We start from the raw sequence: 13,474 nt of genomic DNA on the forward strand, positions 1-13,474 counted from the left end.
CATAAATCCCGCAAAGGTCAGTGCAAGTAGCGCGGCCGGGAGGAAAGCTGCGGCCCGCCCTCCGTGCCGCCTGCGGCTCTCTGATAGGCCGGTCTGCCCGTCCCGCATCGGCCCCTCCTTCAATCGGGCTCGGTTGGCCACAGGGGGCGGGGCTCGGCCTGCCTCGAGTTCGGCCCGCCAGACCTGCGCGCGCCCGCCGACGGACCAGGCGCTCCTAAGTCGCAGGCGACTCCCGCAGCGCCAGAGGTAAAAATTGATTCAGCTTTCCGCCGGAGCTGGTGGGAGCGAGAGGCACGAGGAGGTGATCGGCTTTGGGATAGCCCCGCGTGGATTTTTTCCGGTGCTTCTTACTCAGGCATTATTGGGGGCACCTCTGGGTCCTGTGTCGCGAGGATGCGAAAAGCGTGACGATAGGCTCACAGACGGATCGGGCCGAGGGACAGAATAGCCCTTTCGCGCTCCGCGCCGAGGCGAGAGGGAGGGAAATTCCGGAGTGGAGACAAAGCAGCGGGAGCGGGAACATCCGGGTCACTCGCGCGGCCTCGATCCGGGACACGCGCGGCGGCGGCGGCTCTCGGTGAGGCCCGGCCGGGAGTGGGACCGCGGTAGCCCCGGGGTCGGGGAGCGGAGCGGGGCTGGGCCGGGCTAGCGCCCCTCGCCTGCGACGGGTCGGGACGGGACCGGCGGCCATGGGTGTGCGGCCCCGGCTGCCCCTGCCTTTTGGATGGGCCGGCCGGCGTAGCGCTGCTCGCCCGAGGCTCTGAGCACCCCGCAGGTCTCGGTAGTGGCGGCGGAGGTCGCCGAGCAGGGCGTGGAACCGCTGGGCCTGCGCGAGCCGGTCCCGCCCCGCCGGGTATCTGCCCGGGAACGGCGGGCGGGCCCGTGGTGCCCCGTGCAGGCCTTGGGCGCTGTCCCAGCCCCTCGCGGGGCCGACGGGACCAGCGGCCCTCCGCGATGGCGAGCAGTGCTCGGCCCTGTCCGGTTACTTGGCCGTCGAACACCGAGCCCATCGCCGCGCGGCATCTTCTGTTGTTTAACGTGCGGCTCCGGTCGGCCTCTTCTACCTTTCGCTTGCCTCAAGCAGAGACTTTCTATCCTAATCCAGAGCTAGCGTGCTTCCATTAAAGCTCAGACTGTGGCTTTCTGAAAAATAAAGTTTGTATAGTTCGGGGCAAAATACTTAGATAATAATTTCTTCCTATGTCAGTATTTAACCTGCAAAGTTAAAATGGAAGGCAAGCAGTCTTAACGTTTTTGGGGTTTTTTCTTGCTGCTTGGAAATCAGTAAGTCGTACGGAAAGTTCTTGAACCTAAACGAACATATTGTTGATGTGTTTAAAGTTGTCTGTGGCACGCGAACGATTCTTTGCAGGACGTGCATTTTGTGTGTGAAAGGAGATTGTTCCACCCCATCGGAGGGTGTGAAGGGGTAAGGTCTTCCGTAATGGGACACAAAAATTTGCATCTGTGATACCGTGATGGTTTTATTTTGTCTTTTTTCTAAAGTAAGCAGTAACAGCGGCAAAGGCAAGCTACTGAGTAAATTTGGAAGTTTCTGTTTACTTTCTGAGTTGATGGCAGTAAAAGGGACGTTACTACCTATTAATGGCGGGGGTAAGTTTGGGGAATTAAAACGTGAAGACTGATCTCTTCGACTTTTGTGGCATGTGCAAAATAAGATTGAATAGACTTCCTCTGGTGCAAAAATCTTTCTGGTAATGTAGTAGATTAATAGATTGGGATATAGAGAGTGTATAGTGACAGTTTGTTAGCAGATTGCTTTTGAGGGGAGGTTTAACTTATGGGATCTTAGTTTTTGAAATGGGCTTTGAGTCTTATTGTCTAATCTTTATTTTCTGGTAGCCTGATGAGGCTTTAGACTCTTAGTCTGTTCTCAGTGTAACTGAAGTCTGTGGAAACCATATATGTGAAGCCTGTCGTCTCTCATATACTCTGAAACGTTTCAGTGCTTAACTGAAGTTAAATGCCTCGAGATTTGGAAAGCTGTTTGTAGAGCATTAGAAAAATCCTTATTTTACTAGGGCACAGTATATTGTGTAACAAAAGCAAGTAGGATGCATGGCCTGAAAATTCGGGATTTTTCCAATTACATGCAAAGTTACTTGATTAGTGATGTTCTGCAGAAGATGCACTGTTTATTTACCCAATGAGAAACTCACATTTCCCTTGAGGTGCATGTTATAATTAATTGGCTGTTAGCCACAGGAAATGGAATAAATGTATTTGAAAGCATCCTGTAATGTGTCTTTTGGCAGAAAAAGTAACTGAGTTTAGTGAACTGTGTAAGAATATTTGGATGGTTTGTAAGTGCATAGGGTTTTCTCGAGCTAGGATGGGAAAGTTCGTATTAGTGCAGTGGACTACCAGGTACCAAAAGCACAGCTGAAATTCTGCTGTATACTCAGTTCATTTACATCTCTTGCAAGTCCATGGGCTCACAGCGTATTAAAACTTGCTCCCTGTATAATTTGGTGAAGGGAGAAGTTTTTTCGTTGTCTTTTGTTTTTTGGTTGGTTTTGTTGGATTTTTTTTGTTGTTCCACTGGTGTTTTTTTCAAGGCTCTGCATCTCCTGGTTTTGAGCAAACTAAAATCTGAAGTTACGTGTACACATTCACTAATTCCTGCAATTCTTCTGCCATAATTAAGATACAGGTGTATGTGCTAAGATCACTAGAGGAAAATTGGACTGAATATAGGAATATTTTTGTGTATGTTCACTGTGTGTGAATTGTCCCTTTTAAAATGCTTTATCTGACATTAATTTAATTGCTACTTTGAAGGTGAATTAGGGAATATGGCCATCCAGGCAAAACTGAATTGCTTAAAAGGTTGAAGAATGTATTTAAAATACCTGTTGTCCTAGGAACTGCATAAATTGCTTAATCTGGTGTTTTTAAAACTCTACAGTTCATATGCTTATAATAGTAGACCACAGTACCTTATAAGTAATCAACATATTGAGAGGATGTGAAATTTTTCATAATTCTTAAGCAGTGTATAAGTGTTTGTTTAAATGGAGTGGTAACACTGCTTTGATTCATTCTGTGTGCTTGTTAAGTGGAAGCATTCTACTATTCTGCTGTCGAAAAGGCTTGTTAGGTACATGTGGAGTTGAGAACAAATTGGCCTGACTTCTCCCACTGCCAATTATCAGCTCTTATTTAAAATGTGTAGAAGTGCAGTTATGAAGAGGATTAAAAACCTTCATTGGAATTTGACCCTGTGGCTGGTGAAACCCTTAGTTTAGACACAGTTTGACAATGAAAAATAAACTCTCGCTTTGAGTACTGTTCTGGGTGAATGGAGAATCCTCTCTCCTGAATTTGAAAGCACCACTCGTGTGATCATCCTGTCTAGAACTGTTGTTCGGTATCATGCAGTAGCGAATGACCTGCGCTCTGCATATTTTATCTGTAGTCATGGTCATCGTGCTTGGCTGTTACTAAGGCAGTGGGGATGCGGAAATATTCTTCAGTTTATACGGGAATTGAAAATCTAGTGGAATTATTCGGTTGCTCTTCCATAGCTGAATTCTGTGTTACTGCCTGATCCTGTTGTTGTCTACAAGTTTTATGATGGCATCATTGCAAAACTGAGATGACTTTGTTAAATTCTATGCCCATGTTGCTTTTGTGTGGAATACTGACTTTCAATGGGAATTTACCCAAAAAGTAATATTTCTTATTCCCATTTGCCAAAAATGGGAGTAATTCAGGTGTTTGCCTACAGAAGAAATTTGCCATACCTGATGTGGTGTAGGAAGGAGATAAACAGAGTGTGTGTCACAAATAGGAAGTCTGAGCATGTTTTCCCTTACTAATAGCGTCTCTGTTGTCAAGCTACTGTCAAAGTTGCTTCTGAGATGGGGCTCAAATATAAAGCAATAAGGTAAGAATGGAATTTTGTAGGTCAAGTCCAGTAACTAAGAGCTTGATGGCATGGGGAAGCTTGATGTTATTCCTGATGATAAATTCTGCAGGCGATGCAGAAACGTGCATCTAGGTTATTGAAGTGAAAATGAGAGGTCAAAATAATTCTTGAGTGATCAGGGCTTATAAACACATAATGTATTGTTTCTGCTGTAGGTAAAAGTATATGCTAACAGCAATTACTTTGGTTTTAGAGACTCTGAATATGTCTGGCATAGCTCTTAGCAGACTTGCACAGGAGAGAAAAGCCTGGAGAAAAGATCATCCATTTGTAAGTATGAAAACCACCAAATTGCTTACTCTGGAGTTGTTTCAGTGGTGACGACTTTTTTTTCATTACTCTGATAGGTTTTTTTAAAAATAAAATTAATATCTTTAAATTTAAAAAAGCTATTTGAAACCATGTAGTGCAAAAAGAAGTAACTTTGTGTAAAGATAAAATATATCATGAAGTATTTTAAGTATATATTGTAAAATCTACACCCTATGTCTTTTTGCCTTAATTCAGGGATTTGTAGCAGTACCTACAAAAAATCCAGATGGCACAATGAACCTAATGAACTGGGAGTGTGCTATTCCAGGAAAGAAAGGGGTAAGAAGAGTCTTGTACTGAACAAACACAGGAAGATGTCTTCTGCTTCTTCTTGCTTCTTCTGAAATACTGCTATTAATTACTTGGGGGTTTCAATTCTTGCTGTCTTGTCTTTGGTGTGGGACTTTTATGCCTTGCCTTTTATACTGTCTTTTGCCAATTTGCTTAAATATCCTTATGATCTCGTTTCTTAGATTCCAGTGCTCTGTGTGTTGGCAGAACCTGCAGGGTCTGTGATGCTGCCTTAGTTGAATGCTGAACATAGCATTGCTGTTACAGTTGCAACTTGATTTTGCTAGTTACCTGCAAACAGCATTAGTTAGTTCTTAAAGGAGCACCGACAAATAATCTAACACAGCGTAAGGAAAAACTCATCTCCTTGTGTTCTGCCAAGACAAGATTATCCCCCATAACAGTTTATGTACCTTATTGAGATGTCACCTTTAAATAATTAGAAAAAAATTTTTATACATACAAAATCTTCATGATACTGCTTTGAAGTTTTGTAAACCACAGAATGGAGAAAACAAGGCCTTAAAGCCAGCTTTCATGTATACTAGAAAATGTGTCACACCCAGGAAGTATCCATTCTGCCACTGTGATTCCTGCTAATTAAAAAATTATATTTAAAAATAAGCGGGATTACTTACTCATCTCTACCAGACCAAGCAGGTGCTCTCTATTGCCTTTGTGTTTGGAGGCATCCTATACTGCAGCTGCTTTCCCTGAGATGAGTAGTTGAAACCACCAAAATGCTTGCTTGTCAGCCACATGAAATATTGAAGTGGTGTTAGTCCTGGGTTGGATATTCCGTTCACTCATCAAATCACTTGTTAACTACCTAAAATTTGACTGAAAAAACATCTGCAACTAGTCCCATAATGCAATATGGTCTTGATGATAATGCTGTCATATTAGCCATAGTAAGGCTTGGGAGTGTCTGCTATCTTTCACCCATAAGGTATATTGCTCTATCAGAAACATGATAAAAATTTTGCCAACTGTTCTATTCTTCTGTGTAAATTATTAAAAGCTATGTCTTCCTCTGTTCCTGAAAGCAAACAAAATAGGTAGTTTATTCTATCAAAAAGCTCATATTTTCTAAAAAGGAACTGCTCTGTGAAGGTATGGAGATAGATTTTTCTTGTTGTTAACTGACTACAGCGATTTAGAACTAGTTCTTTAAGTACACTCTAACAAATATAATCAAATTCATTCACTTCTGGAAATGGATTATCTTATTAATTCCTAGAATGTTGTTCTTCCTTTTCTAGCTTGAGATTTTGCATAATGAATACCAATGACGATGGAGCGATTTTCTCTTTTCATGTGTGTTTTCTGGGTGTTTTGTTTTGATTTTCATTCAGCTAAAAACCACATAATTCAGATAGGACCCAGCATTTACTTCCATTGCAGTGTTTCCATAGCAAAGGCAAGTTACAGAGAAGTAGCAGAGAAGTGCATTTTACAGCTACAAGAATCTTTCCTGTATTTCTACACCTCTTAGCAGAACTCAGTTTGTCAGAAGATAGGCTTTTTTCTTATGTTTTGTATATTTGAGACAGTCTTTTTCTCTGGTGCTAGATTTTGTTTTGGTGTTTTTTGTTTGTTTGTTTATATGACCCTTTTGAGTAGTGCTGTCTTATTTGGTTTGCTCTGTGTCTGCTCCTATGAGTGCTCTTGCGAGTTTTGGATAGGGATAAAGAGCTTCTTAAAGTTTCTTGTTATACAGAAAGATGGAATCTGTGAGACTACAGTCTACCAAATGCAAACAGACTAGTGAATTTCATGAACTGTAGTAGTACTACGGTCCTGTCCACGTTTTTAGTTAATTTGTGCTTTTATTACCCACATTCTCATAAAGCACAAGAGAAGCCATTTACATTTACACGCTTAAGGGGTGTATCCATATCCTATCTTCTCAAACATAAGTAGGGGTACAACAGCCTTTTCCTCACTGTATGCATATCATGTAAAACTTGAGAAGTATTCTGCTCTTACATAGTGTGAAATTTTTACTTTTATGTGGAATTACTGGTGATGATCCTGGCTGAGTTGATGACTCAGCATCACTTACTAGCTGTAATGAAGAAAGAAGCCCCTTCCTTACCACTTCAGCTTCCTGTATAGGTAGGATAGCTTACCATGGTCTAGACAGTGTGCTGCAGTGCAGGACAGCTATTTTCTACTGTGTAGCAGAAGAATGTCATATGCTTTGTCTGAGAAACTGTATTCTTGGTAAGCATTTTTCCATAATTTTGACTTTCCCTTGCTGTAACTGAAACTCTACATTAACTTTTTTATAGACACCGTGGGAAGGAGGCTTATTTAAACTACGGATGCTTTTCAAGGATGATTACCCTTCTTCACCCCCAAAATGTAAGTAAAATCACGGAAAACCACAGATTTATTAGAACAGTGTTGAATTAATCCATGGAGTTCTTACAAATTATTATTACTGTCTTACAGTTTTGTTTGATTTTGTTTTATTTTTTAAAGACACATTGCTTCTTCTTTTTTGCCCACCCACTTTGCATTCAGAAAGTTGTGATGAAATCAGCTAAGTTCTTGATACATCAAAACTGGGAGGGGAGGGAGATCGGTTTGTAAGTTCCCTCAAAGTGTGACAAAAGCATCACTTAAAATGCTCACTCCATTATCAACACTGCGTGGAAACTAATATGTGGGCATGCTTAGACTAAATCCCTGTGTTCTTACTGCTAAGTTGGTCTTCTAAGCTAAGAACTCAAAAGACAGGAGCTAGGAAAAAAGAGTTCTATAGCTTGAACCTTTTAATCAACTTGCTCTAAAGTATTAATCTGTTCTTTTTCTGCTACTAACAGATCTCCAGATACCTAGTTTCCTTATAAAGTTTTTGAACTGAATTTTCCTTATACCATCTCAAACCTGTTGGAGTCTGGAATACAGAGTGTGTGCCCTTGTTTCTGATACTTAGTTATAAGATCTAGAAAAACATTGACTTTCATATAATATGAAATTCATGAGCATGTTTTCATGGTAAAACATGAAAACAAATGTTGAAGTTAGATAGAAAAAGCTAAAAATGTAAGTGTGTAGATTAGAAAGTTTTTTTTTAATCACTGGGTGAAAAAGTTAGTTTAGAGAACAGGAGACAAGATGGAGGATTTAGGGTGTTGTCCCTTGTCCCTTCTTCTTTCTTCTTCATGTTCTTTTCCTAGAGGTTTTTGGGTAATAGTAAGTGATTGGATAGAAAATGCCGCAGTGCATCACAGAGGTGATGGGTCACTGGGTCATTAAGAAAAATAATAGACGTGTCTACTGTTAATTGGGTAAAAACAGGTATAAAGATAAAAGAACTGCGTAGTTCGGGGCCATTTTGTGCATCAGACACAAAGTGTGCCACAAGGCCTTGTTTGTACCATCAGAAGAAAGAAATGTGCCAAATTGCAAAGATTAACCTTGTAACCAGCCTGGAGAGATCTGTCAAGTTTTGTGATCACCTGTTAATAAACACGAGAAACAAGATTCTAACGAGCTCGGGAATTTTCTTAGAATAATAAGGACTGAGATAAGTGGGACTCGCCACGAGGGAGGATCCCAGAAGAATTCAGCCCAAAGGAGGCTGAGAGACTAGAGAAAAGTTATATCCACAGAGAATTCAGCCCAAAGGAGGCAAGGAGAGAGAAATTACAAAACCTACCTATTACAGAAATCTGAAAACGTCTATTGCACCGTTTCTTGGTTCTCGAATTGAAATTGAAATCTCAAACCAATGACAATGATTACAAATAGCTCTTTTGACAGCGATTCGTCTCTCATCACATTACCATATTTCAGCTCTAGCAGTTCCTGGCTACTTCTTTTGTTTGTTACCACCTAAATACATGTAACACAGGGGGAATATCTCTTAACTGAAAACATTTCACATTATTTTCTTGAAAAATACCAGCTTTCACATCCTGACAGTGTTAAAGGAATTATCATGCCTTAAAATAATATGTATATGTGACTGATAAGATGCCCTAACAGTGCAGCTTCTGAAGTACCATTGAACTTGATAGGGCAGCAAGACTGTTACGTCTTGTGAATATTTGTGATGTCAGGTGGATTAGAAAACTGCACTAACATGTAGATATTTCATGTATTGCAAAAGGAGTGTTCATAACTTTACCCAAGATGCTGGCTGTTGCATGTAAGTCCTGTGAAGACTAGAAGCAATGCCAGAATACAGATTCAGCGGCAGAAGGAAAGTTGCACAAGCCTTCAGTCAGTCTTGTAATTTAAACTTGGTTCCTCTTGTTCAGTGCATCTTGATTATACATAGGAAAATATGAAACTGAAAAAAATGCTAGGAACTTAAGTCTTCCTTGTATGAAACTTCCATTATTTTAAAGTGAGGAGAGAAAAGATGAATGAAGGGTAGTATCTTTCTTTTACATAGTAGTATGTGAGGCTGAAAAGACAGATTTTTTTTTTAAAAGGTCTTTATTGCAAAGGTACTAGAATTACTTTGTCAGTTTCCATTCCTAAACCAAAATATTATCAGTCAAAAAGACAGCGTTAGATTGCCTGAACTGGTATCACAGATGTGATGAGTTTCTGTTTTAGTTGTGGGCTGAGCCAAGAAGAAAAGTGATATTAATAGCTCCAGAAATCTGTGGGGTGTTATTTGGGGGTTGGGGGTCTTTTGCCAGTGTTCATTTGGGGATTTGGGGGTTTTGTTTTCCCCTACTGATCTAGCCCAACTCTCTGATCTTCCTCTTAACACTGTATGTAAGTAATTTCCTCTTCTTCATCAGGTAAATTTGAACCACCGTTATTCCACCCAAACGTGTATCCTTCAGGCACCGTGTGTCTCTCCATCTTAGAGGAGGATAAGGACTGGCGGCCAGCAATCACAATTAAACAGGTCATTAGTTGTACTTAGGCTTTTGCTTTGCTTGCTTATCTGATGCAAATACAAGATGTTAGCTGTGTGTTGCTAAATTGGTTTCTAAGGGTTTTTCACTGAATCTCTATTAGTAATACTCATAATATATGCCTGTTACTTCTATTCCTTTTTCCATAGATCTTGTTAGGAATACAAGAACTTCTAAATGAACCAAATATTCAAGACCCAGCTCAAGCAGAGGCTTACACAATTTACTGGTAAGTGTCTTTGCATATCAGCTTGAAAGCTGTCATATTGCCTACAGTCGTCTGTTACTTTAGCATAACACGCAAGTGCTTTTACAAATGACTGGGGGAATTTTCTTACCTTCATGACTGTATTCTGTGGAGATGCCTAGATTGGGCTAAACTTCAGCAAAACAGTAACTTCATGGCTATTACGCCATTAGAACGGTTAATAGCAAAGCTTCAGCAATGAAGTGTGAAGACTCCTTGTATCATGATTTTCATCCTGGTTCTAGCCCAACACAGAGTCCTTGCCCTTAAAGGCTGAGTAGTAACAATGGGGTGTAATGGTGTCATGAGACCAGGAAGAGACTGAATTGGAAGACAAGCCACATCTGTCAGTACAGGAGTAACTTAATTCTGTCCCGTGGTGTGTACCTGTAAGAACTTCTGCCTGAAGGATAAAGGAGAGCTGTGGTCACTGTAGGAAATGTAGCATTTTGGGAGAATAGGTTGAAAAGTACAGAATGTCTGTATCTTTATCAGAATGAAGTTTGCATTGATCAGGAAAGGGGGCAATTCGTGAGCTAAAGAGAGTTTTGGAGGTTTGTTTGATTTTTGTTGTTTTTTTAAGGCTTAATCTTAGAAGTTTTGCCACCATTAAAAATAGGTATCTGTTCTATAACCTTCTGGGAAGCAGCAAATGCTATTGGCACTGGCAGCTACTGAAATAATAACCAAGATGGAACTGTAGAATTACAATTTTGGACAGAGGAGGCCTCCAGGCGAGTGCCAGTTTTGAAAAATAATGTTTTATGTGGCTGCACAGCCAAGCTATGCTAAATATGTGTTTTTGTAAGGTCCTAGTGAAAAGGGAACATAGGGGATGGGTAGTGTGGCTTTTTAATTTAATTAATAGCTTCCTGCAGTGTTATTTTTTAAAGTACTTACTGAAGGCTTGATGGAGATGAGTGCATATGGAAAACAGTTCAGTGGCCATAGTTGTAGGAGCCAGGAATGATGAGGAAGGCCTCAATAATATACTTCCATACATGTACAGATAGTCTGTGTTTAATTTTTTTTCATCACCTTCCACATGCATGTATGTACAAAACCAGTCTTGGCTAGTCTCGTTTCTGTTTAAAGTGCTTCCAGGGGGAAAAAATATCTATTTAGCTTAAAATATTACATGATTTTTGTTACTTCAAGTATGTATAGTCTCCCATTTATCCTCCTCATGTCTCTTGGACATGCAGAGCATTTCAGATGAGTTACTATTATTCTGCAGTCTGAGAGTGTGTCTCTTGCTACTGAGTATCTGCTAGAAATTAAATAGAGCAGGATTGTGCACACATCTGTAATGCTGGCATAGTTGATAAATACTGCAGAAGATATACCATTGTTTAGGTAGATGTCTTTTAGTTGTTAAGCTTTCAAGAATAAACATTGTATTCAAAATAAGAATACTTACTCTCAGGATTCCTTTGGTACTGTCCTTCAGTAATCTTAGCACTCCTAATGTGCTAACCTCCTTCCTCGTCTTTGCTGTAGGCATTCAGGGCCTGCACTGGAAGGCATTCTTCTGTGTGGATTCTATGTGTGCAAGACTTAACAGCCATGTTCTCACGTGGCAATGCAATAGAACTTAGAGAAAAAATGTAGTATAAAGTTTGTAAATCTCTTCAGGAGAAGAGAGTATCTTCAGTCTCTTTGCTAGCAACAGTTCATTGCATGTGACCAAAATTGGTTTCATTTCCTCTTCCCTCCCAATCTGTCAAGTTCTGAGGATATAATTTGCTGCCTTTTTTTTCTCCTTTCACTGCAGCAAGCCTTTATAGCTGAAAGCAGGTTAAATTTACTGCAAAGCTGTCTGCAAAATCTACTCATTCTATCTCTGAGAGTAATGGTTACAAATTTTTGTTTAGCTCATCTCACACTTCTGACAGCCGATACAAAATGGACAACTTAATGTAAACGTTATGCTACTATGTTGTTGGCACAAGAACAGAAAACAAAGAACTTGTCCGTTTACATCTTGAGTCTGAGGCTCAATGACTGGACATATTTCCCTCAAATAATACTTACTTGTTTAATCAGTCTGTAGCAAGTATGCTACACTTAGCTATGTTGAGCTGGGTGGTTTTTTTTTTCCCAGCTGAAGATTAGGATAAACCTAAATCTGTGAGTCAGGGTCTTTAGAGATAAAGGCTGAACTTACCACACCATTATCATTTTCCTGTTTCTTAGGAGTGTTTCCATTCTCTCTCCAAAGCAGTGAAGATGGTAATTTAAAGCCATATGGAGTCCACCAGCTGTTAGTGAACTTCTCTCTTCACTTTGTACTGGTCCGATACTGGAATTTGTTGTTAATGACCTCAGGTCTTAATGTGAGTGGGGAGTAGAAAACTTAAGATGAATGAGAGAATGTTTGCACGTGAGGTACAGCTGGTCTTGAGAACAGCAGGTGCAAACCTGTTTGAAGAGACTGGTACAGTATGAAGTCAGTACAGTCATTTGACAGCAGGTGATGTTTGGGATGTACCTAGTTGAACAGTACCATACTTGTAAAGAAAGGCCTTTAATTTATTGTAGTGTCCGTGAACTGCTATCGAAAGGGTCTGCCTCCAGCGATCACTTCTATTTCTCTTCAATATGAAGCTAACTCTGTAATACAGCCTGATTTCTCCAGCTATAATTACCCTTTTCCTTTTCAGCCAAAACAGAGTGGAATATGAAAAGAGGGTTCGAGCACAAGCCAAGAAGTTTGCACCATCATAAGCATTTGTCATGCAGCATCTTAAAAAGGAAGGGATTGGTTTGGCAAGAACTTGTTTACAAAACTTTTGCAAAATCTAATGTTGCTATGTACAATTAATATCCACATGAGGGGAGGGGGTTGTATGTGTGCCATTTTCCATATTTGCCAGTTGTATACAGTTCTAAATTTGCTGAATTGCCCCCAGTTTTTTCATACAGGGTCTCTTCCTTCAGTCTTTTGTATTTTTGATTGTTATGTAAAACTTGCTTTTATTTTAATATTGATGTCAGTATTTCAACTGCTGTAAAATTATAAACTTTTATACTTCTATAAATTCACTAGTATCTCTAGTTACTTTGCTATCTGATGCAGGCATGCTTTAAAATGTTAGAACTATATTTAGCCTCTAGCTGGCTGTATAAAACAAAAATCATGCCCTCCACCCCCTTCCCTCCCTGAATTTGTTTTTTCTATCTTTCAGAAACTAGGTTGTTATTGCTTAAGAGCCTCTGAGATCCAAAGTTAGCCAGCATCCTTACTCTGCATCACTTTCTTTGTGTTTATATGGCATTCTGTCTGTGTTGCTGTTTAGAGTAAATAAACTGTTTATATAAAGGGCTTTGTTTCATTTATCTTCATTAAAATTATTAAAAGACTGCCATTTAAATGGCTCTGAACACAATTCAGTGCAAGTCCTGTTTTTAAGGCCTGTGATGCTGCGTTTGCCTTTTGTTTGGATGTTGCCTTCATTTGTTTTGCCTGTCCCTGACCCAGAGCACGTGTGGCCCTTCCTTGGGCTGTGTGTGGTAACTGCAGCGAGTCAGTTCTGATCAGTTCCTTGAGCAGAGACCAATTGCTTACTGTGCGTAATGGGATCAGCATACTGGTGCAACTATGGTAATGTGTAACGTGAGCTTAGATTGATATGAACAATAACAGAAGTTGTCCAAGGAATGCTGAGGATTTTTAATGGTGCTTGTTTATCAGAAATAATTTTGTGCCTTTTTCCGTATGTTAATGCATATAGCTTCTAGGGAAAGGACGTGCTCTATGCAATTACAGTTTCCTTCTGTAAA

The 13,474-nt window shown here is 40.2% G+C and overlaps 2 protein-coding genes across 3 annotated transcripts in view; both read left to right on the top strand.

The window, feature by feature from the left end:
- The window catches only part of KCTD5 (potassium channel tetramerization domain containing 5), a 38,346-nt gene extending 34,126 nt beyond the window's left edge, over nt 1-4,220 (top strand). For both annotated transcript variants that reach the window (XM_086854086.1, XM_086854083.1), the window contains one exon: nt 4,146-4,220. In XM_086854086.1, the coding sequence (XP_086710212.1) occupies nt 4,146-4,154 (9 nt within the window). In that variant the 3' untranslated portion in view covers nt 4,155-4,220. The remainder of the gene's footprint in view (nt 1-4,145) is intronic.
- On the top strand, nt 4,152-13,013 carry UBE2I (ubiquitin conjugating enzyme E2 I). Its single transcript, XM_023937082.2, has 6 exons — nt 4,152-4,222; nt 4,460-4,543; nt 6,850-6,922; nt 9,325-9,434; nt 9,594-9,673; nt 12,355-13,013. The coding sequence occupies exons 1-6, from the start codon at nt 4,157-4,159 to the stop codon at nt 12,416-12,418; spliced, it is 477 nt and encodes a 158-aa protein (XP_023792850.1). The 5' UTR covers nt 4,152-4,156; the 3' UTR covers nt 12,419-13,013.
- The last annotated feature ends 461 nt before the right edge of the window (nt 13,014-13,474 follow it).

The sequence above is a fragment of the Cyanistes caeruleus genome, chromosome 17, assembly GCF_971803275.1.
Source record: "Cyanistes caeruleus chromosome 17, bCyaCae1.hap1.1, whole genome shotgun sequence".
Taxonomy (NCBI): Eukaryota; Metazoa; Chordata; class Aves; order Passeriformes; family Paridae; genus Cyanistes; species Cyanistes caeruleus.

Coding starts and splice junctions, on each gene's coding strand:
- UBE2I (XM_023937082.2), top strand. CDS start 4,157: ATGTCTGGCATAGCTCTTAGCAGACTTGCACAGGAGAGAAAAGCCTGG. Junction 4,223..4,459: donor GGAGAAAAGATCATCCATTT/GTAAGTATGAAA, acceptor GCCTTAATTCAG/GGATTTGTAGCAGTACCTAC. Junction 4,544..6,849: donor CTATTCCAGGAAAGAAAGGG/GTAAGAAGAGTC, acceptor ACTTTTTTATAG/ACACCGTGGGAAGGAGGCTT.